The sequence below is a fragment of the Panthera tigris genome, chromosome B3 (assembly GCF_018350195.1).
Source record: "Panthera tigris isolate Pti1 chromosome B3, P.tigris_Pti1_mat1.1, whole genome shotgun sequence".
Taxonomy (NCBI): Eukaryota; Metazoa; Chordata; class Mammalia; order Carnivora; family Felidae; genus Panthera; species Panthera tigris.
This window is the reverse complement of record NC_056665.1, coordinates 49,142,136-49,165,034: the sequence shown is the minus strand read 5'-3', so window position 1 is coordinate 49,165,034 and position 22,899 is coordinate 49,142,136. Positions and strand designations below refer to the sequence as shown.

General features: G+C 37.5%; 1 protein-coding gene across 1 annotated transcript; it reads right to left on the bottom strand.

Moving 5' to 3' along the window:
• Positions 1 to 4,857: 4,857 nt before the first annotated feature.
• RSL24D1 (ribosomal L24 domain containing 1) lies at positions 4,858 to 21,054 on the bottom strand. Its single transcript, XM_007081863.3, has 6 exons — positions 20,901 to 21,054; positions 16,315 to 16,428; positions 14,507 to 14,579; positions 9,063 to 9,126; positions 7,219 to 7,304; positions 4,858 to 5,811 (listed from the first exon to the last, which is right to left on the bottom strand). Exons 1-6 carry the CDS (start codon positions 20,979 to 20,981, stop codon positions 5,738 to 5,740), a joined length of 492 nt encoding a protein of 163 aa, XP_007081925.1. The 5' UTR covers positions 20,982 to 21,054; the 3' UTR covers positions 4,858 to 5,737.
• Between the last annotated feature and the right edge of the window lie 1,845 nt (positions 21,055 to 22,899).

Below are 22,899 nucleotides of genomic sequence, written 5' to 3'. Positions count from 1 at the left end.
TAAGACCCACTCTCTGCATGCTACTATAGCTGTCCTTTAACAGATTTGACCCAAACCTTCCTGGATGCCTAATCTCTAGTGGGGATTTCCCATCTAACCAAAGGAAGTAAAATCACTTGATAGGACCCACGTTATTTCTGAGATTCCACTTAAAAGTGGGAATGACATGTTACCATGTATGCTGTACATTTTGAGAAGATGATCTGAAGATTTTTTTCCCTTTCAGTTGTTAAGACAGCTCAAATAGCCTCCTGGGTATCTTCAAAAGCCACCTCTCACCTCAAATGAACCCTGAAGCTTATCAGCATCATAACTTTCACTCCCTAGGACTGTTGGCAATAATCCCAACAGTCCTGGAGAATTTTAAGAACTGGCAGAAGAATAAATACCTATTAAATTTTCAAAGTCCTATAAACTGTAACTAGATGAAGACAATTCCCAATGATTCAAATTTCTCAAATATAACATAAACTAATTATTTTGTTGCTAAATGAGGCAAACAATGCCTCATACACAGCAGACACAAACATTTCAAAACCTAATTGATGAACACTGAAATCGCTCATAAATAAAAGCAGGTGTTGGTAAAATTTCAAATTTTTTAGATAGGATTAGCATACATTTCAGGGCCAGGTGAATATTTCCTTCAATAATTAGAAATTACACTAATTACAGGCATTACTATCCTAATTTACTTTAAGACAATAAATTTCAAAAACATTTCATTAGATTTGCTGTCTTAATTACACTCAAGCTGGGACAAATGATCACCTGTCAGTCCTACACACAAAAAAATTAAACTCCATAAAAACCTATCCAGTTCTCCAGAACCCCTTCTCTTACTTGATAGATTTTTTGTTTCCCTTGAATTAGTAAACATATATTGAGCACCAACCATGTGCCAGGCATCATACTAGATGCTATTCAGAATACCAGCAGGTGACTGACTCAGTCAGACTGAGCTTAATTCTAAGCTCTGCTAGTTGTTAGTGACATGGATCACACTATTCAATCTCTCTTAACCTCAGGTTCCTCATCTGCAAAATGAGGACAGACTTAAAGGGTTGTGAATATTCTAAGATAAATGCAATGTACCTGTCGGTAATAACTGGCACTAGATTCTCACAACTCTGGAACTAGGTAGTACTACATGTTTGTAAATGTGAGAACAATGGTATTGAGAGGTTATTACCTGCATATGTTCTCCTTTGAGATGTTTTTCCCTACACAATTTTTATTTCCGTTGTCTATTCTTCTAATGTATTTTCTGGTAGTTCTTCTTGTGTACATTCTAAGAAATGGGGGAAACTGTATTAGTACAAAGTCAAAAGCTAATAGCCGTGGTGTTTTGTCAGCATTAAGAATCTGAGGGCTGAAGAGAAACTCAGTGAACCATGCAATGTAAACACCTAAAATTTAACAAATAGGAGTATGTTGTACTATGCTTCTGAATGGCAAATTCTTTGAATCAAGTAAACTGCCTTTAATACTTGCTCACTCCCTCCCTGTACTGCATTCCTTGCTATCAGAAGAGGAAATATGGAAGTCTCATTAAATGCACACTAGAAAACTGTGTGGAATAACTGACTAGAATGGCATACTTTTCACTGGTGTTCCTAAGAGTCCACAGCTTGCCACCAAACTAAACATATTAGCACTTTACTGTAATAGACTAAAGCAAGTATTTAAAAGCTGTCATTCTGAAAACTGAGTTCCTCAAAATACTAAAGAGCCTGTCTCTTATTTTTTGTTTGGTTAACATTACTTTGGAACAGTACTCTTGAGGTATTAATAGATTCTTCCCAATTCATTGTCCTTATTTATGTTTTTATACTCTATGACTGCCATAACAATAACAGCTTATGTTCAGTCCTTCGTAGGATTTCCTGACATGGGAATGCTCCAGCCAAACCCAGAAATGCAGGTTGATCTATCGCCACTAAAGAAGTAGACCTAAGCAAAATCTGGTATGCCACCCAAGGCAAACACTGCTCTTAAGCAAGTCTTCCTAACAGATTTGATTAATGCTGAAGTCACAGAATGCTTCCTTTCTTAATGCAGCTCACTGCTGGTAATTTATCTTTTGTATCTTTGAAGTTACTGGTTATTTAAGAAAACAAAAAACAAAAAAAACCGTCCAGTAAACCTAGCATGTAGCTACACACTAATTTTCCACTTAGTCACAACTATCAAGCATCTTCCAGGCACCAGGTACTTAATATGTGCCTGGGATAAGATAGAAACCATCCCTGGACCCTTGGAGATTATGATAAAATGAGCTGCCTGGATTTGCTGAACAGGATGGAGATGTCTATTAGTCAAGCCTTTATCACAAATGTTGAAAAGGAATCTATTAGCAAGATCAAAGGGCAGCCACAAAACTAGAGGTTACAGAATGAGATACAGTAACTGATACCTTAGGGAAGGTTACAAAGCACAAATATCACCTTCAATCCCTATATGATGGATTCAGTTAAGTTATAAAAGCCAAGAAAAATTTTGGAGCAGGACAGCTTAAGCCAAAGGCTCACCAGTGGCACCAGAAAGTAGAGATTCTTACATTCAGAACATGAGAATATATTCTTAAAAAGTCACTTCTTCACAAAGAAATTCAACTGACCAAAAAATTCAAATCAACGTAAGGCTAACTGATACTCAAAACAAAAACATGCAGGGCAAAATGTGTGAGTTATATTTTCAATTCTGTTATATGTAAAAAAAAAAAGAATATAGAAAGAATTTTCCAAAAGCAAAAGACTTTGAAACTGTGTTCTCTTTTTTGATAGTGACTTTTCCCCCTTATCTTTTGAACACTTTTAATTCAGCAGGCTACTGTGCTAATTTTTACCAGGTAGCATTCATTCAATATTACAATGTATACTATACATCTGTATAATTAAAGTCTGATTTTTTTCAATCTCCTTTTAAAATGTAAGAAGGATTAGTGGGGGGGATAAACTGTCTTACATAAATTAACCCTTGATATTATGGGTGACAATTCACTGTTTAAATCATGAGCTGACAAATCGGAAATGGATTTCCCCCTCCCAATCTTCCTAACAGAATGGGGAATAAGATGCTCTAAATAACTGATTTTTCTAGGTGAAATTAAAAGTTAAAATTAACATTTTAAGCCCTACATAACTCTGGCTTTGTGGACTAAGTGCACTGTACCCAATTTAATGACAGCTATCCCCAAACCCTAATACCCTCCACCTTTCTCCCAAGGCAAAGCCCATTGCCTGTAAGTTTTGTGTGGTCACAAAGCCAATCCTAACAGCTAAGAATTCAATACTACCTATTATGGGAGTGGCCTTGAAATGATTATTTTGCATATATTACCTGGATCCTCATAAAAAATCCTGTAGTCATACTATCATTTCCATTTATTCAATGAAAAAACCAACACACAGGTTGAGCATCACTCAAGTAACTTGTACAGTCCTCTCTTAGAGCAATCACTGGGACTTAAGACAGTATCTGAAGCTCCAGGTAAATCCCTTCTACACATAGGCACTTGCATGAATACAAAACACTGCCTACTCCATCTATGTGATAAGAAGGCAAGTTACCTAAAAATTCTTCCAACTAGAAAAGAAGACTGCTACTTTGTGGAATGTTAGGAAAGAGGCCAGTCCTTATGGAACTTATTTCTATAACATAAACATCTTTCAAGGTTTTCTATTTTTAAGAAATAAGACTTAATGAGTTTAAGTAAATTCTACTCCCAGGGTGGAGCTCGAACTCACAACCCCAACATCAAGAGTTGCATACTCTACTAAGCCAGCCAAGTGTCCCTTAATGAGTTTTTTCTGCTATCCTACAAGGTTTTATAAGGCAAATGTGTAAGCAAATTCTTTTCTATGACTTCCAAAGTTATATTACCCTTAAACAATTGAAGAATACATAAGTTCTATGAAGCAAAAGTCAGGAAAATTTTATGCTTTTGTGTTACACTAACTGCCCAGCAGAGGTCTCAATCAGACAAACAGAAACAGCACTGTACCATGCCACTTCTCAGGCAACATTTTAAAGGGACAACTCAGTCATAGAACCGTACTTAAAGAGCTGCAGAGGAGGGAAGGGGGGAACGGTGGCATCTGCATCCATACAGTTTATAAAGATATCTGGGATCTCAAAATACTATGAATTCCTGACAGTTAGGAAGAACTGATACTGCATCTCAAAGTTTAATAACCAAACAGTTCTCTTTTCAGCTCAATTTCCCAAATTGATGGTCTCAGGGTAGGAAATCTGACAGTATGTGATCTTAAACATGTTGATTTTTTTTTAATTTTTTTAATGTTTATTTTTGAGACAAAGCATGAGTGGGGGAGGGGCAGAGAGAGAGGGAGACACAGAATCTGAAGCAGGCTCCAGGCTCTGAGCTGTCAGCACAGAGCCTGACATAGGGTTCAACCCATGAACTGTGAGATCATGACCTGAGCCAAAGTCGGATACTTAACCGACTGAGCCACCTGGGCACCCCTTAAACATGTTCATATTAAAACAAACATAAATCTAGTATGGAGTACAAACTTCAAATAATTTAACAAATGTCTTTGAGTTCATATATCAATTCCCCTAATTGTTTTATCAATAATGTTGTCTACCAATGACCCATATTTAACAAATAAGAACACAAGGGCAAAAATCACACTGGAATTCAGATCTTTGTCCTGAACATTTGTCCAGTGATCACTTTTTCCCTAATACTGAAGTAAAAATTTAGCCATTACTTTATAATTTTATAACCCTAAGATTATAATTTATTCTAAGTTCTGTCCTTAAAAATGTGAAAAGTGAGTTACTTAATATCCTTAAAGTTGCAAAAAATGTATAAATATAAAAACATTATTCAGTATATATTTTTCTTTAATTGTATTTCCTACTTCAGTACTATGTGGGAGTTATTTTCTTCCTGCTAACGAATAGTTTTTTAGTAGCTTTTAAACAAAAAATATGAACTTAGGTCCAAATAATTTGTGACACAAAAACCGTAAATTCTATTATCCAAAAACAATTAGGAGCTTTTTAAATGGAACCACACAACATCCTAAAAGGCACTGGGATTCTTCCACTTTTAAACCACTGCTAAGCTGGGAAAAAAAATCTGGTTCTATCAGGAATCTCAGAATTGAGTGTTCTCCAAAATGAAAGTATAGAGTGCCATTTCAGGAAAAAGCTATTCAGCTCTCACCTCCAACATAATTAGGCTTCATATACTCTTCTAAGAAACCGAAACAAATACTGAAATCAAAATAAAAGATTACTTAAGGCTAATTATCATACATACAGGTTGTTTTAGTTCCTTGTTTTAAGCCCCCTTCTATAATATTAATAAAGTAAAATTAATATTTTACTGCAAAGAAAATTTATGGCTAGGGATATGTAAAATATATTTTTGTCATTAGTTCTTCCGTAGTGCCATAATGGCACTGCATAGTGCCATTACCCAAATGGCAGGAACATTTTATGTCTACACTTCACTTCTGTATTTACAAAGAGAAGTTGCATGACTTACATAAATGTAAGTATCAGTGAAGGTTTAACAATGGAAATGCAATCTAACATCCATAATATCTGATATTTTACAGACAGCAATGAGCAACGTAGAAGAGATGTATTTTTAAATACCTTTCATTTGAGTGACCTTATGTAAAATATAAAAGATCATTTAGAAGTTCTTGGTCTCCTAAGGAGATTTTCAAATGCACTAATAGAAATAGTGAGATCTTTAAGAAATATCTTCCATGTCCACATCCTGTTGTAATTTCTGCACCATTTTTTCTTCCAATTGCTTTCCTTTGCCTTTAAAAATAAATTAAAAAAAATATATCAATCCACTGTAACCTTGCAGAACACTTACCAACATTTTATAAAGGATCTTAGATGGTTTAAAATAGCCAATTCTAAGAAATTTAAGAATAGTAACCAAACCCACACAGGTCTTATGATATGTCATACATAAAATAAGCATTCCATACACATTTATTCATTTCACCCTAACATGCATTTTAAATATGAGAGAACACAGACCCAGAGACGGATAAAATTGTCCCATATCATTCAGTAAGCCCAGTAAGCTCAAGAGAGAATTTGAACCCTGGCCCTCTGGCTCCAAGGTCTCTGTTCTTTATAGTGTACTTACCTACCCTAAGAGGGTTACCTAAAAAGTTACATAACAACAGTTCATTACCGTTGTTCTGGGTGTAAGTTCACATCGTCTATATGTGAAACAAATGCTCCAAGATTTTGCCTATTTTAATAAAAGTTGGTACAACAATTAACTCGTTAAATACTTATCTATTCAACATATAGTTACAGAATTTGACCTTAGTAAGGTTTCGACATGGAATCATTCACAGGAATTAACTCTTGAACTAAATCTCACCAAAATTTCTCTCCCTTCAGGTAATCTGCATAAGTAAATCATATAACAGATGGTATTTGGTGCCAGCTGAGTGAAGACTGGTTTTCTAGCACCACAAAAGAAACTATGCACACAAACAACTGCCCAAATGAGTGACTATAGGCAAGTTATATAAACTTAAAGAGAGGGGCGCCTGGGTGGCTCAGTCGGTTAAGCATCCGACTTCAGCTCAGGTCACGATCTCACGGTCCGTGAGTTCAAGCCCCAAGTCAGGCTCTGGGCTGATGGCTCGGAGCCTGGAGCCTGCTTCCGATTCTGTGTCTCCCTCTCTCTCTGCCCCTCCCCCGTTCATTCTCTGTCTCTCTCTGTCCCAAAAATAAATAAACGTTAAAAAAAAAAAAAAATTTAACTTAAAGTTTTAATACAAACAGTAGTATCAGAACCCAGAAAGCTAAGGAACAGAAGCTCAGACTCAAAAGGCCTGGGCCTCTGTATTTATCCTAAGCTGCACAATTCCCATACCAACCAAAGTTGGAAAACCACTAATAAAAAAACACTTATTTAATAAAAAGTATGAAATAGGCAAAAATCTATTACATTAATACTCAAATATGACTAGCTTATGGAATACAAGATTTTTCTGAAGGGAAGAAAAACACCATTTGCAATAAATTAGAACTGGGCAATACAATGAATAAATTATAAACAAAGTCATATCATAAATGTGATATTTACATGAAAAAATGCCCATAAAAAGTTGACTAGCACCCACTTAACCCGACCACAACAATCCTGACTCTTGATTTCTCTACTGAAAGAGAACTTCTGTGTAATACAGCACTTACCGGCAAGAGGGGCACGGATAAGATGAATGTTTTGCTTGACTTCTTTGATGTCCTGAACTTTCTGTAATTCTTTATTTTTCTTTAATCTAGGACACAACACATAAAAGCCAAAACTAGTTACTCAAATTTCTTTAAAAGACATTAATTCCTAATTTATCAAAATAATTTTAGCCAGGGATTAGCAATAAGAACTCAAAATTATTTTCTAGCTCCTAATTAGCTTAAGAAATTCTTACACTACCACTGATTCATTGACTGTATCCCTAGTACTTAGGAATAAACTGGGGATTAATATATATTTGCTTAGTGAATGAAGAAATGTGATTGAAGAATTAAATGTCAGACATCAATGTCTATTATACGGATATAGTGCAAACCTCTCAAATGCTAAAGTACCTAGATCTTTTCTCCTCAAACGAAATAGTCTCTGTGCTAATTTTTCTGATCAGTAATACAAGAACACAAAACACATGTATGTGAGACAAACATGCTAACAGACTAGTTCTCAAACATTTAGCTTTTGTTTCTATATCACTTTAACATTTTTTTAAAGCCAGAAAGCTGTCGACACATGCTTTTCTATGACAAACTAAATAGTAATGTGATCAAAAACAAATGCTCCTGGGACACCTGGGTGGCTGTCTGTCAAGTGTCCTACTCTTCATCTCATGGTTCATGGGATCTAGCCTGGCGTGGGCTCTGCATTGATAGCATGGAGCCTGCTTGGGATTCTCGCTCTCCTCTCTCTACCCCTCCCCTGCTTACACGTGTAGACCCTCTTAAAAAAAAAAAAAAAAAAAATCCCTGCTCTAAAGAAATAGCCAATTCCAGGCCAGGTAAGTATAAGATGAGGCCACATCTTCTTAGCCATCAATCAAGAAAGCACCCAAAGATGAGGAAATTGACAATGAAATGGGACCCTGCCTGAAGGGATGCCCAGTAGCCTATATGGAGCACTTACAACATCAAAATAAATAATGACAATTATCACCCCTTGAATACCAGAAGAATCAATGAATACACACAGATACATGAATAAAGGAATACATTTTGAAACTGGAAAAGGGAAAAGCTCCTTTATATGAGAAAGACAACTAATAAAAGAAAAAATTACTGAACCAGGTACCAGTTTGAGGAACTTTGCAGAGGGTCAATGTTTTCCCCTAAGATATGTACTGATCAAAAAGAAAGAAAAGAGCTTTTCAATGGAGTGGAAAAAACTGGCAGACACCCCCTTAACCGAGTGATCAATCACTTGAAACAATATGTGGCTCCTGCTATATGTGTCCTTATGTATAATCATTTCTATGATACTCTGGCCAAAAGTACCTAATCTGAATCTAATCATGAGGAAAACATAAGATAAACACAAACTGAGGAAGATTCTATAATATTAACTGACCTGTATTCTTCAAAAATGTCAATGTCATTTAAGAGGAGAAACTGTCCAAACTAAAGGAGCTTGAGGAGATAGGACCACTAAATGCAATGCAAGATCCAGGGTTTTCTGTTGCTACTGGAACTGGTGAAATTTAAATAAGGTTTGTAGGTTATATAACCATATCATTCAATGTTAATTTTCTGATTTGGGTAATTATATGATAGGTATCTAAGAAACATGTTCTTATTTTTAGAATATATACATAGAAATATACTCAGAAAAAGGGTATCATGTCTTCAACTTACATAGAGACAAGGACAGAGTAAATGTGTCAAAATGCTACCAGAATATACAAGAGTTCTTTATACTATTCTAGCAAGTTTTCTGAAGTTATGTGAGAAAAATTTCCCTGGATTTCTACTAGTAATTATTTTTTCAAGAGTTACTCTACACATGTTCATACCTGTTCATTATAAATTTAGCTTGGCGTTTCTGTTTGATCTCTTCAACTCTCTTCATTGCATCAACTACAAAAAAAATAAGAGTTACATATTTTTGCACATTCAAGCAAGAACTTTAATAATCACTTTATTCTGACTTAGAAATGGCTTAAATGAAACCCTCACTGCACAAACAATCCCTACTAAAATAGCTGAAGAAGGTAGGTACTCTTAGAGTTAACAGTGATGTCAGCTATCTTTCAAAAATACAGCTCTAATTTTTATTTTACAAAAGTCTTTACTGCTACTAAATTTTCCTTCTACTTTAAACCAGCCCAAACTTTAAGAATTTGGATTAAGGGCAACAAATCTCATTCTTACCTTGTCCTCTCCGTTAATAAAAAAAAAAAAAAAAAAAAAAAAGGCACCATTCTGGTAATAAATACTACTTTTTCCTCTAAGTGCCTGGGATATGATCTGCACATGATGAATACTGGTAGAATGAACCAATCAATTTGCCATGTTCTCAACCACTAAAATCCAATAGTTTTGGGAAATGTGTGGAGGGGCTAAATCAAACTATGCTCTACAATCTACATTAGCACTAAGATTAAGACAAACCATACATGTAATTTGACATTTTCTAGCAGCCACATTTAAAAAGTCAAAATCTAGTCATGTATCTTGTTTTTATCCAATATATCCAAAATACTGTCATTTCAACATAATACAAAAATTACTGAGGAATTTTATGTTTGTTTTCATATAAAGTCTTCAAAAACCACATATTTTACATTTACAGCAAATTTCAGGGCACCTGGGTGACTCAGTTAAAAGCATCCCACTTCGACTCGGTCATGATCTCACAGTTCATGAATTCAAGCCCCGCATCAGGCTCTGTGCTGATAGCTCAGAGCCAGGACCCTGTTTCAAAATCTGTGTCTATCTCTCTGCCCCTCCCCTGCTCATGCTGTCTCAAAAATAAATGTTAAAAAACAAAAAAAATTTTTTTTAAATTTACAGCAAATCTCTATTCAGAATAGCCACATTTTAAGCGTAACCCCTGTGGTCAGTGGCCGCCAGACTGGGCAACACACTCCCAATCTAACAACTTCTACTCTGTGGATCTGAAGAATAGCAGGATATTCAAGTAATCTTAAAACATCACCAATATACTTTATAAAGGATAAAATACAGTAAAAAAACCTGTAAGATGCCACCTTAAACAATGATCAAAGTTAACACAGCCAGTAATAAGACCAATGGACAGCAGGAGGTAGCTCCTAATAGGACACAACGATAAGAACTCAGCACCCCATCTATGGTATTCCAGCCAAACGTCCATTACCCAAATCTAACACTGAGGCAGTATCAAACAAAAGTCAATTAAGGGACTTTATACCAAACACTTGACCCATACTCTTCAAAACCATCAATATCAGTGCACGTGGGTGGCTCAGTTAAGCATCCAACTTCAGCTCACGTCATGATCTCACAGTTTGTGGGTTCAAGCCCCACATTGGGCTCTGTGCTGACAACTCAAAACCTAGAACCTGCTTCAGATTCTAGGTCTCCCTCTCTCTTGCCCCTCCCCCACTCATTTTCTGTCTCTCTCTCCCCCAAAAATAAACATTAAAAAAATTTTTTAAATCTGTCAGTATCATAAAATATAAAAACTTGGGAACTGTTTCAAATTCATAGAGACCAAAGAGACATGACCTGTACTATTCCTCCACAGGTCTAAGATTAAATGATAATACTGTACCAATGTTAATTTCTTAATTTTAAAAACTATGCTATGGTTATTTACAAGAATGTTCTATTTTTCAGGAAATACTCTTTCTACTAAACTACTTAGGGATAAAAACATTACATATGCAACTTAAAAACTTCAAAATATTATAAAAGGAAAACAAAGGACAGAGAATGGTAAATTTAATAACATTTGAGGAATCAAAGATGAAGGATATCAGAATTCTGCAGCTTTTCTGTTCAGTCTAAAAATATGTCAAAATAAAATCATTTAAGTGTAATCTGGGGACCAGCCAACATTGATACCACCTGAAAGCATGTCAGAAATGCAGAATCTTAAGTCCCACCGAGACATGCTATATCGCAATCTGCATTTTGACAAGATCCCCCAAAGGTCTCATGGAGCCACTGGTATTAAGATAACGTCTACATGAATAATCTAAGACAGAGTCAACTTTAAATCTGCTCATGCTAAATATATAACTATTTTCTTTCTTTACTTTCAACAAAAATATGGCCAAGTTCTGGTACTCAAAAGTATTTCTATACCTTAAAGCTACTCAGAAGGGAAATAAAGAGCAGTGGCAGGTAGGGGCACCTGGGTGGTGCAATCAGCTAAGCGTCCAACTCCATTTCATCTCAGGTCACAATCTCAGGGCTCATGAGAACAAGCCCTACTTCAGGCTCTGGGCTGACAGCCTGCTTGGGATTCTCTCTGCCTCTCCCCCTACACACACATGCATGCTTTCTTTCTCTCAAAATAAGTAAACTTTTCAAAAAAGTGGCAGGTAAATCCTCTCCAAAGAATAAGACACTACCTTTCCAAATATTGCAGAAGACTGAAAAATTTTTAATGTAAGAAACACCTGATTTTTTTTTAATGTTTATTTTTCTGAGAGAAAAAGAGACAGAGAATGAGCAGGGGAAGGGCATAGAGAAGGAGACACAGAATCCAAAGCAGCCTCCAGGCTCTGAGCTATCAGCACAGAGCCTGACATGGGGCTAGACTCATGAACAGCAAGATCATGACCTGAGCCAAAGTCGAACACTTAACCAACTGAGCCACCCAGGTGCCCCAGGAAACACCTGATATTAAAATTGACCTGCAATACAAAGACCTGAAGGATAAAATACAAACTTTTCTTCCTAGGATTCTTGTTTTTGAAGTTCTCCTGCTGTTTCTGTGGACACCAGCATCTTAACAAAAGTTGCTCAGTCCACACCTTTCCACAATTCAAAAACGTAAGCAATGAATATAAAACTGCCAACAGATTAGCTTCAGACCTGATGATACTGAAATAGAGGGTGTGGGGAATCAACAAACCTTTTAGAAGAGTAACATATTTTTTTGGAATACTACTAAAAGTTTTTATTAACTGTGCAGTAGGAAATAGTTTTAAGTTCCAAAAGACTCATACTGTCTACTGAGAAAGTTTTCTACGAAAAGTCTACTTTTAGGATCTCAAAAGGAAAGGATAATAGAATCTATGTGGGGGGTGGGGGGGGGTGGGGGGAAAGGAACCCTCAATAGAGCACTGCTGCTTATAGAATTTACTTATGTAGGGGTGCCTTGGTGGCTCAGTAGGTTAAGCGTCCGACTTTCTCAGGTCATAATCTCATGATTCGTGGGGTCTGTGCTGACAGCTCAGAGCCTGGAGCCTGTTTCAGATTCGGCATGTCCCTCTCTCTGCCCCTCCCCTGCTCGCACTCTGTCTCTGTGTCTCAAAAATAAATAAAAAATTTTTTAAAAATTTACATATGTATAAATAAGTGGGGCAGTGACTGATAACATATGAACCAGTTACTGTGTAAGAGAAACAATAAAATAGGAATACTCAGTGAAGTGCATCAGAAGAGCAGGGACTATATGTGCCCTCTTCATCTTTGTATGCAAGACTAAGTACTTATTGTTAAAATACATGAAGTCTTACGATACACAATTGTATCTTTCAGGAACAGTGTTAATAACAGGAAACCAGCACAGAGGGTCATAGTAACTGAATATCCACAGACAACTAAAATATTCACCTGTTTCAACATCAAACTGAATCTCCACCAAGTAATAGTTATAAAATATGTAAAAATGATCTGGAGCTGCTATTCTCAAATAGTAACAAAGAAAATAAAGTCCAAAATTAAATAAAATTCAATGGGATATAAAAATGCTTTCGGACCTTCTAATAACATCTCTGACAAGTTTGTCTTTTAGAATCATTTTAAGAATTCTTACCAAAAATTTGTAATAATGCATGGTGATGGATACCTAGACTTTGTCATTTCACAATATATATAAGTATCAAATCATTATTACACTGTATACCTGAAACTAATATGTTCTATGTCATTTATACCTCAATTAAAAAGAATCCCATTAATCTCTTTAGAAATCCTTGAGTTTAAATCAGCATTATTTCCTTATCAAATAAACCCAGTATATTCAACTGCTTTCCAGAAATTAACTCTTCCTCTAATTGCAAAACAGAGGGAAAGACCTTATTTAAAAGAAACAAAACACCAAGGTTATATGGAAAGGCAATTCCAAAACTGGAGTCTAAATTCTTCACATAGTCCAGAAAGATAAAGCTTTAGAGAGTGTCAAATACTACTACAAAGGCCCCAATTTTTCAATTCCTCCCCTGAAGTGTTGTGACTGGGCAAAAGGTGATGAAAAGGATGCCCTGACTATGATCCATTCAAGACTGATAAAGTCTACAGGACCCCAAGCCCTGGAGACTTCTAAATAACAAACCAACTATATCACCTCCACACCCAAGACTATATAAATGGTTAAAGAACACGTAAGACAGGCATGGGGAGAAGAAAAGTCAGGGACAAGGACCTCAAACATACGCAAAGGGTCATCTACAAGCTAACTTAAGAAATTTAGTTTTACTACATATGGCATTTTTTTTTTCACTAAAGTCTCTGCCTACTTCAGGAAAAAGAGGGGAAAAAAAAGACAAGGACTAGTTACCATTGCTTTTAACTTCAGCAGCCTATAGCTCCACTTATACCTAAGTCATGCACTTAGAAGTTCTGTTAGAAAATGTAATTATCACCTTAGGTGCTACACTTTTTAATTTTACAGAAGCATTACATTTTGTAAAGTATACCAAATGTTTATATCCCTAAACTAAATTATCTAAACTTATAAAGTGTGTTAGGTTGGGGCACTTGGGTGGCTCAGTCAGCTAAGCATCTGCCTCTTGATTTTGGCTCAGGTTTGATCTCACAGTTCGTAAGTTCAAGCCCCACATCAGGCTCTGTACTGACAGTGCAGAGGCTGCTTGGGATTCTCTCTCTCTCTCTCTCTCTGCCCCTTTCCCCACTCAAGTGCACACAGCATGTGCACGTTCTCTCAAAATAAATGAAAAAAAAAGTGTTAACTTTTGTGTATATTTTAACTATGCCACACTCACCCCAAAAAACTATTCTCCACTTCTATTTTTTCTCAGATTTTTAGGTATTTTTATATCTGTGTAGGCACTTCAAATCATATCTAATAATTACATTATTTTTATAATGCATGTATCAGCCAATTCTGAAAAGGATTTGGGGCAGTTTATAACAAAAGATGCAAGTACAACAGAACTAGTAAAACAAAGATAAAGAATAAAAGCTAATCAATGAAAACATTTAAGCAACATAAAACATTAAATTCAAGGTAATATCCCAAACAAGTCTCTAAAATTCCCGGTATTCCTTTGTGACTTACTAGTTTTATTCCATAGCTCTCGCTGGTATTTAACAGGTTCATTTCTACGTTTTTCAAATTCAAATGAATTATCCTGTAAGAGAGGGAAAAATAATGGTTTTAAGGGAGATACAGAGGAAGCATTACTTAAAACTTTATTCTCCTTTTCACAAGGGTTCCAAGTATTTCAAACCATGGACACATATTAAGATTTCCCCAGGGTGGCCCCAGCAAACCCAAGTTTTCATACTTTTTCTCCTTTTCACACCAGATGTATAAGACAGCCCTACTGAAAATACCAATCTGTACACCAGTGATTCTTAAGAGGACATCGGGAGGAAGTAGTATTAGCCCCATCCTTCAGAGGGGCATATAACAATCAAGGAGATTATAAAAAAACTGAAGAGGTCTCCCTAATTTCCAGTTCCTAGATGAGACTCACAGGCAGAAAACTTTCTATGAGGCTGAACCATATGAATTACTACTTTTCAAGGATCAAAATGAGTCAAACATTGAGAATTTCATATGGTTCAACCTAAAAACCTATCATGTATGTTCATATATCTCAACACTTATATACCTTTGTTATAGCATAAAGCTATATAACTACACATCTTCAAATAAATGTGGTGCTACTCTGCATGACATAATTCTCTCCCAGAAATTCTTCAGGTGCCCTTTAAATGTACTTGGTATTTTGACAGTTAATAATCCTATTTACCTTAAAACATGAGAAACAATTTTAGAAAAGCTATAGTTCTCTTAGAAAAACTATAGGTATGTTTCTTAGTTTTCAAATTTATGTGAGATAGGCACATGGAACAGCATTAACTCTGTATTTACCTATTTCATTTATATACACGTGACCTACTCAGTCACAATAACCTCAGCAATGACAAGGTAACTGGTCACCAGCAGATGACTGTGACTGGCATCCACTCTTCATTCATGCAGTTGTCACTTGCATTTGAAGTGCTAAGTTTATTCTCATCCATACCAGAAATCATTTTTGTGACAATAATTGTGATTTGGCTTTGCATCTTGTCAAAATACATCCTCCTCATTCATGGAAAACGAGGAGTATTAAGGAAGCCAGGAAAAGGCTTCACTGCAATTGCTTAGACACTGCCCTTAAGGAGTAGAGAGGTGGGAAAGTCAAACAAGGAGGGAAGGAACAGTTTAAAGGTCTTCCTCCCTCAAAGGAGGCTTATGCAGCAGCTTTCACCTCCTCCTTTATATGGGTCATATGTGAACTAGCTTCACCAGGCCCTTATACCAACTCAGTACCAACAACCTGATGATGGCTGACTCATGCATGATATTCTCTCACCCTTGATTATCCACTATTCCTCCTTCTACCAACACTATTAACTAATTTCTCTGTTCTCAAAGTCCTGTAAGGAAATCCAGAAACTGATAAATGAGTCTACTACAAATCTTTTCAGAACCCTTAATGTTGGTGATGAATCCTTTAATTAATCTCTTGGCTTTGTCTCAAAATCCTTGAGTAGCAATTTTCAACTTCATCTCAATCTATTTAAATGATTTTCCTTTTTGTTTGCAGGAGCTAAAAAATGGTTTTCTGAGAACAAGGAAAATCACGTTCAAAAAATGAATTAGGAATTTTTTTCCTTTTCAAAATTCTACCGATTTATCGTTTTTAGGATCATGTGAGAATTAGATTATTAACAGAACCAAACCCAAATAAATCACTTACCAATTCTCATCACAGGAAGCCTTGTTATAGTTAATTAAATTATATGCCCTCCCCTGTAAAAGTTAAAATTTTAAAAACCGTAAAAATTCCATTGAAAGCTAACTATACTCACCACTGTAAGCTCTTTACCAGCTGCTTTACGGAATGCTTTAGTCCACCTGACCTTGCGAGGATTGCGCTTCTTTTTAAAGTTTTTATGACACTTGGATTTACAGAATCTGAACACCTATAAGAAAAGTTAAAATAGTGGAAAGTCAACATTACGATTTTTTCTATCGTAGGATGTTACCCCTGCCCAGACAAAATATACTGCAAAGTCTGAAAAATGACAATGGTTGTACTCACAATTTCTTCTTACAACACCACTTAGAAATACATGTAGACATGTAAGATTAAATGTAAATTGAACTATTTTTTGACTAAAACCTGACTATCAAATATCACAGCTAAAGGCTAAGGGCCCCCAAAATAATATGGTTAAAAAACTACCAGTCATGTTTATAGATTAACAGTAAAACCTTACAGTCATCTTAAATAAAAAATGGTATTTGCAAGGAAAGTCACTTATTTAAATCCCTGCCCACTTAATAATAATTCTCAAAATTCACTTTCTATATACCTCAATGTGGGAGGTGGGGGTAGTTTCAAACAACTCCTGTGAATCCCTTTTTGTTCTTTCCATCCTTTTTGTTAAAACCACAAAATAATTTCAAAAAAGCAACTAACTGGCTACAGATTTGTTTTCTAAAATATGTATTCATAGTAGGAAATTCTTCAATACTCTAATTCTCCACCTTCATCCCAGAAGATATTATCCTTTAACAGTGCTAACTTAAAGTTTAATGATGCTTCAATATGCCCGTGAAATGGCTAATTAGGACTCATTATAAGTCTAAAATGCATATTTTGTTACTTTGTAATGTCTCCAAACACAATGCAATTTGTATGTGTACAGGAAATCTGAGAAGAAAAAGTACTACTTAGGAGTATATGGATCTTGGCAAAGAAAATTAAGGTGAATCATCACACCTAGAAGATGTGACCTATCTTCTAGGTCTAATTAAGCATAAAAAAGGTCAAAATGAAGTATAAACATTTCAAATTTTGTGTATACATCACAAACCTGCATATATATCACAAGCCAAAATACTTTTCTTTTTTTTAATCTTTATTTATTTTTGAAAGAGAGAGAGAGCGCAAGCAGGGAAGGAACACAGAAGGAGACACAGAATCCGAAGCAGACTCCAGGCTCCAAGCTGTCAGCACAGAGCCCAAAGCGGGGCTCAAACTCATGAACCATGAGATCATGACCTGAGCCAAAGTCGGATGCTTAACTGAGCCCCCCCAGGTGCCCTGCCAAAATACTTTTCATTTTATGTACACTTTGTTCTATGGGGAAATTCAAGCAGGTCCCTATATACACTAGAACACAGTTTTCTTAGAAATAGTCAATACTAGGGTCGTCTGGGTGGCTCAGTCAGTTGGGCATTCAACTCTTGATTTCGGCTCAGGTCAGGATCCCAGGGTCATGTGATGGAGTTCCACACTGGGACCGAGCATGGTGCCTGTTGGGATATTCTTTCTTTCTCTCTCTCTCTCTCTCTCTCTCTCTCTCTCTCTCTCTCTCTCTTTCTCTGTGTGTGTGTGTGTGTGTGTGTGTCTGTTCCTCTGTTCCTCCCTGTCCCCTCCTGGCCCTCCCTCTCCCTCCCTCTCACTCAGAAAAAAAAAAAAAAAAAAAAAAAAGCCAATACTAATTTAATCTGATCTGGGTCAGTACCTCCTTGAGAGCCCTCTCCTAAGAGACATGGGTCAAAACATGCCTGTATTATTGAATAAGTTTCAAAGCAAGTAGAAATCTAAGAATACAATGGATCTCCTGGAGTACCCCACCATGAATTCATATCAGTAATTTTGTATTTTTAGCCCAAAGGACTTTTACAGTAAAATCCTCCTACATTTAATGCCTACTAGATAACTCCTAGACAAGTCCCCATTTCTGAGATACACCTAATGAGAGGTTTGAACTTGTCCTGGATCTCCTCAATTCCAAACTGAGCCAATGGAAAGTTATACATAGAGAAGTCTATTTGAACTCTGTATCTAATAGATGTTAACTGAAAAGCACAATAAAGTACCTGAAAAGACTGGAATCAATGGAGCTACGAAGGGAATTCAACCAATAAGAAAGATCTACTATGTGTCTGATATTACCAGGTACTAGGGATACAAGAATAATTAAAACATCATACTCTATCTTGAGAAGGTTAGGACAGCATTGGAATAAAGTCTCACTTTACAATGAAGAGATTGAGATCAGGGTAGGGCATAAACAATGGGATAAAACTATATACAATAGTCATACGTAAGTAAAATGGAAATATAAAAAAAGGAAGTGGTGGGTGAGTAGTGGATGGATTGTGAGGCAAAGCTTCATAGGCTCAAGTTTCCCTCTTAAGATACTCCTCTATCATCCTCAGTCTTCAACAGGCAGATTAAATGATCTAATACCTCAGCTTCAAAGTTCTTCAACTCTTAAACTCCACTGACTGAATACTTATTAAGCACTCATTAAGGGTGCATGTATTTTTTATGTTTGAAAAGTATATAAAAATATGGAATATTAACACTAATTGTACCCTTAAGAAAATACCTAAGAAGCGTAAAAGGGGAGGTCTCTATGAAAAACAGTCCCAGGGAGCCTGGGTGGCTCAAGTCGGTTGGGCCTCCAACTTCAGCTCAGGTCATGATCTCACTGCTCATGGGTTTGACCCCTGCATCAGGCTCTGTGCTGTTATCTGGGAGCCTGGAGCCTGCTTCGGATTCTGTGTCTTCCTCTCTCCCCCTCCCCCATTCACACCTCTCTCTCTCAAAAATACACAAACATTAAAGAAGGAAAGAAGGAAGAGAGGAAAGAGGATGGAAGGAAGGAAGAACAGTCCCAAAAGCTAAGAGAAAAAAGGCAGAAAAACTATTAGAAAGCTATAAAAGTAACAAGTGCCTAATATGAAACCAGAGTGGGAGGCCAAAAAGAAAGCAAAGACCACTAAACTTTGCAGAGCCAGGTTAAGACTTGGTAACTAGACTTGGTAACTAGATTAAAAAAAGGTAAAAGTTTCAAAGATGACTCTCACATTTCTAGCAAAACTGTCTAGGCATATGACAGTAGTATTAAATGAGAAAGCAAAAAAGATGTGAATTAGGAACTCTCAGTAACCTCACTGTTTGGTACAAACAGGATTTCCCTATCCAGTGGAAAATTCAGACTAAAGCAAAGAAGGTACAGATTTGGACATCATAAACACAGAAAAAACGAGATTCCTATCTTCCTTAGTGCTTCAGGGCCTCTGAGTCTTATATCCCCAGCCAACTCTGTTCTTGTCTTCCCTAGAGTAAGCTGGCTCGCAGCCAATTCAATACTGTCCTTGCTAGCAATACAGACTTCATCACCATGAACTTCCACTGTGTCTGCCAAATCAACACACAACTCTAGATAGCTCCCATGGTCTTTTGTTCTCATTCCTATACCCACCCGATAAGCCCTGCGGGGCAAAAACCGTAAAATTATAATGACCAGATGATCTACAAAGCCATATTGCCCACTCTGAATTAAACGCCAACCTAACGATCATTAAGTTAGTTGCTATAAATTTTTTATCATGTTCCTGAGAGCAGGTATTCAAAATCTTCTACACGTTCTTTCAAGTTCCCAAACCTAGTTTTGGTCCCACACTTTCAGCAAAAACCCCTTGCTCCTAATTAATGACGTCAATATCTTCCATCTATAATAGATACAAGGTGATGAAGCAGAAAGTGTAATTCCTTAGCATAACAAAGTCACCTGTTAAAATATAAAGTCCTAGATCCAAATGCTGAGAAATAATATGTTAGAGGAAAGAGATTCATTCTGATGTAAGAAAGCAAATTCATGTATTATTCACAAAGTCTTTCACAACCAGGTCTCATAATTATGTTTGTATTTTATGTTTATAGATATATCTTCTTATGTAGACTTACATATATGTGTATTTATAGCCTTACCCCAGGCCTGGATCACCATTTACAAGTCACTTCCCTAAAGAGATTGCTTCGCTGTGCCTCTCTTCAACTGTTCACTCTTCCACCACCTAGAATTCCCTCTTCTCACTTTTTTATGCAACATTCAAGATCCAAGATAAATGTCTTTCTGAGCCTTTTCAAATACGACCCTCCCCAACTCACCTCCAGCAACTTCGTAATACATAACTACTACTAGGCCATATGCAGCATTTCTATAGTGTTACGGACACTCCCAACTCTTATTCATCTCTAGGGGCATAGACCCTAGCAATGATGCTTGACTGGGCATACATTCAACAAAGTTTACTTAATTCAAGAACTCCACCCAAGTACAAGAGTGACCAAACAGCCCCCACACACCCCCAGACTACATCCGAAGCTGTCTAAAATAACTCGGGGACCTCACCGCAGCCAGCCTCGGTCAAGGGTCGCCTGGTGTCCAGCTCGGTTCGGGACACCAGGAAGGAGAAACTCCGCAAGCGGGAGGTCGAGGCCGGAAGTCCTCACAAAATCATCCCCTTGTGAGGGCAGCGCGGAAAACGCGAGCCAAACGCCCCAGGTGCAAAGGAACCACGCGCTGAAGCGGCGTTCCTCACGCCCGCGGGAGCGTCGCAGAGCGCGCGCCAGTCTTGCCGACCTCACCTTGCAATCATTGCGGACAAACATCATGCCGTGGCCGGGGTAAATGGGCCCCGAACAGAAATAACACTTCTCAATACGCATGTTGAAACCGCGTGAGCTCTCACAGACGAAACGCCGAACTCGAGCGGAAGTGACGCAGCCCGTCACAGGAAGTGGTTCTCTTTAGTACCCGACCCCGGAAATAGTGAGCATGCGTCGGCCCTGAGGGCCCTAGGAAGCGATCCGAACGTGACAGCGCCTCTCAGCGGCAGCGTGAGCAAAAGCGCTGCCGTTTTGCGCAGGCGCAGAACTGCAAAGTCGGCTTGGTAGCCTTCACTGTGGGAGGTGGAACGTGGCGGTACGCCGCCTTAGAAACGCTGTTCTCACAGCGGGTCGTTTTCCTCTCTACCATACCCTGTAACGTCAGCATTTACTCCTATCTTATGTGATTTGTTCTTTGTCCCTGGCCGACTCTCCACACACTGGAATGTCTTTAGGAACTCCTTAACACTGGGACACTGCCTGCCCCAGACCTGCCACTGACTGGCTTCCCCAGAGTACTTGCGCTGTGGCAGAGAGAACCTGCGGCCTCAACGCTAGGACCCAAGCGGTCGAGTCTCTGAAGCTCAGAGAACGTTACCAACAATTTTTGAAAGACTTGTGGTGATTTAAACCTTTTCTCCTCCCTACCCCCTTTTAATTAATACGCATGTGGTAAAAACATTTTAATAGGAAACTAAGGTTCCCTCCTCAGACCTCGAGACTTCTCCACAGTGGCAATTGGTTTCTTTTCAAGATTTTCTGTGCATAAACATGTTTATTTCTGTGTGCGTGTGTCTCTTTCTTCTTTTGAACACTAATGAGCATCCTATTCACCGTTTTCTGCACCTCGTTGTTACCTGTCTCCCATTATTGGAATAAGAGCTCCATGAGGACAAGGGTTCTTGTCGTTTTGTTTACAGCTATAGCCCACAATGATGAAGTCTTGGGGTGATGGTGGGGTGATCCGGAGACAACGGCCAAGAAAGAATTCTTGAAGATGTCTTTGGTGCAAAAAGGTGATTTTATTATAAAGCATGGGGACAAGACCCATGTGCAGGAAGGGCTGCACTGGGGTGATAGGTAACTGATTAGATACCCTCAGGTTGTGAAGAGGTTAGGGATAGAGTAAGTCTCCAAGGTATTTTGGAAACAGGGTTTCCAGGATCTTGAGGGATTAGCTGTTGCCAGGGAAATGCCATTTATTACCGGTTAGTAAAACCTGAGTCACGGAACCATGGAAATGTGTATCAGAGGGGCATAAGCCTGGAGTATGATTGACAGCATGTATCTTGGGAGTTGAGATAAAGGAAGTTTTCAAAGGAATTTTTATATGTTAAAGTAGACTTACAGGATCCTCAAGGTTGGAATAATGTTAAGCTAAGATTCTCTTTTGCCCCTAGCAAAGTGTCATCATCAAGGCAGCTGAGCTCCTACTGGGAGGTCACTCTGCCTGTTTCAAGAACTAGTCAATGGGAATTTAATTTTTCACTTGCCTTAGTTTCCCACATTACCATGTCAAGTAGTTAAACCCTTTCCTTTGTTCTTGGGTAGCCAGGAGTATCCAAGAAATATCACATACTCCACCAGTGAACAGGGGGTACTGTTAGCCTTTATTTTGCCCTCAGCTTGCCCCACACTCCTCATTAACAATACCTAGAAGAGTTCCTGACACATATATATTCTATTATCAATGAATATTTAACATTCTTTTTCACCATTTTGTATAATATGCAATTATATGAAGATATCATTTTAATTGGTTGCTTATTGATAGACATTTGTTTCCTACCTTTTGGCATAACAAGTATCTTTATATTACTGGTGGGAGAGTCAGCATTGTGTGAATGGAGGTCTCGGTTCTTGGACTCTCCTCGAGAAATATTTATCTGAGGATCTGCACTCCAATAAAGATAGCCTGGAGGAATGTAGTGAGAGGAAAGCAGTTTATTAAGGGCAGCAGTTTATTAAGGTGGGAGAG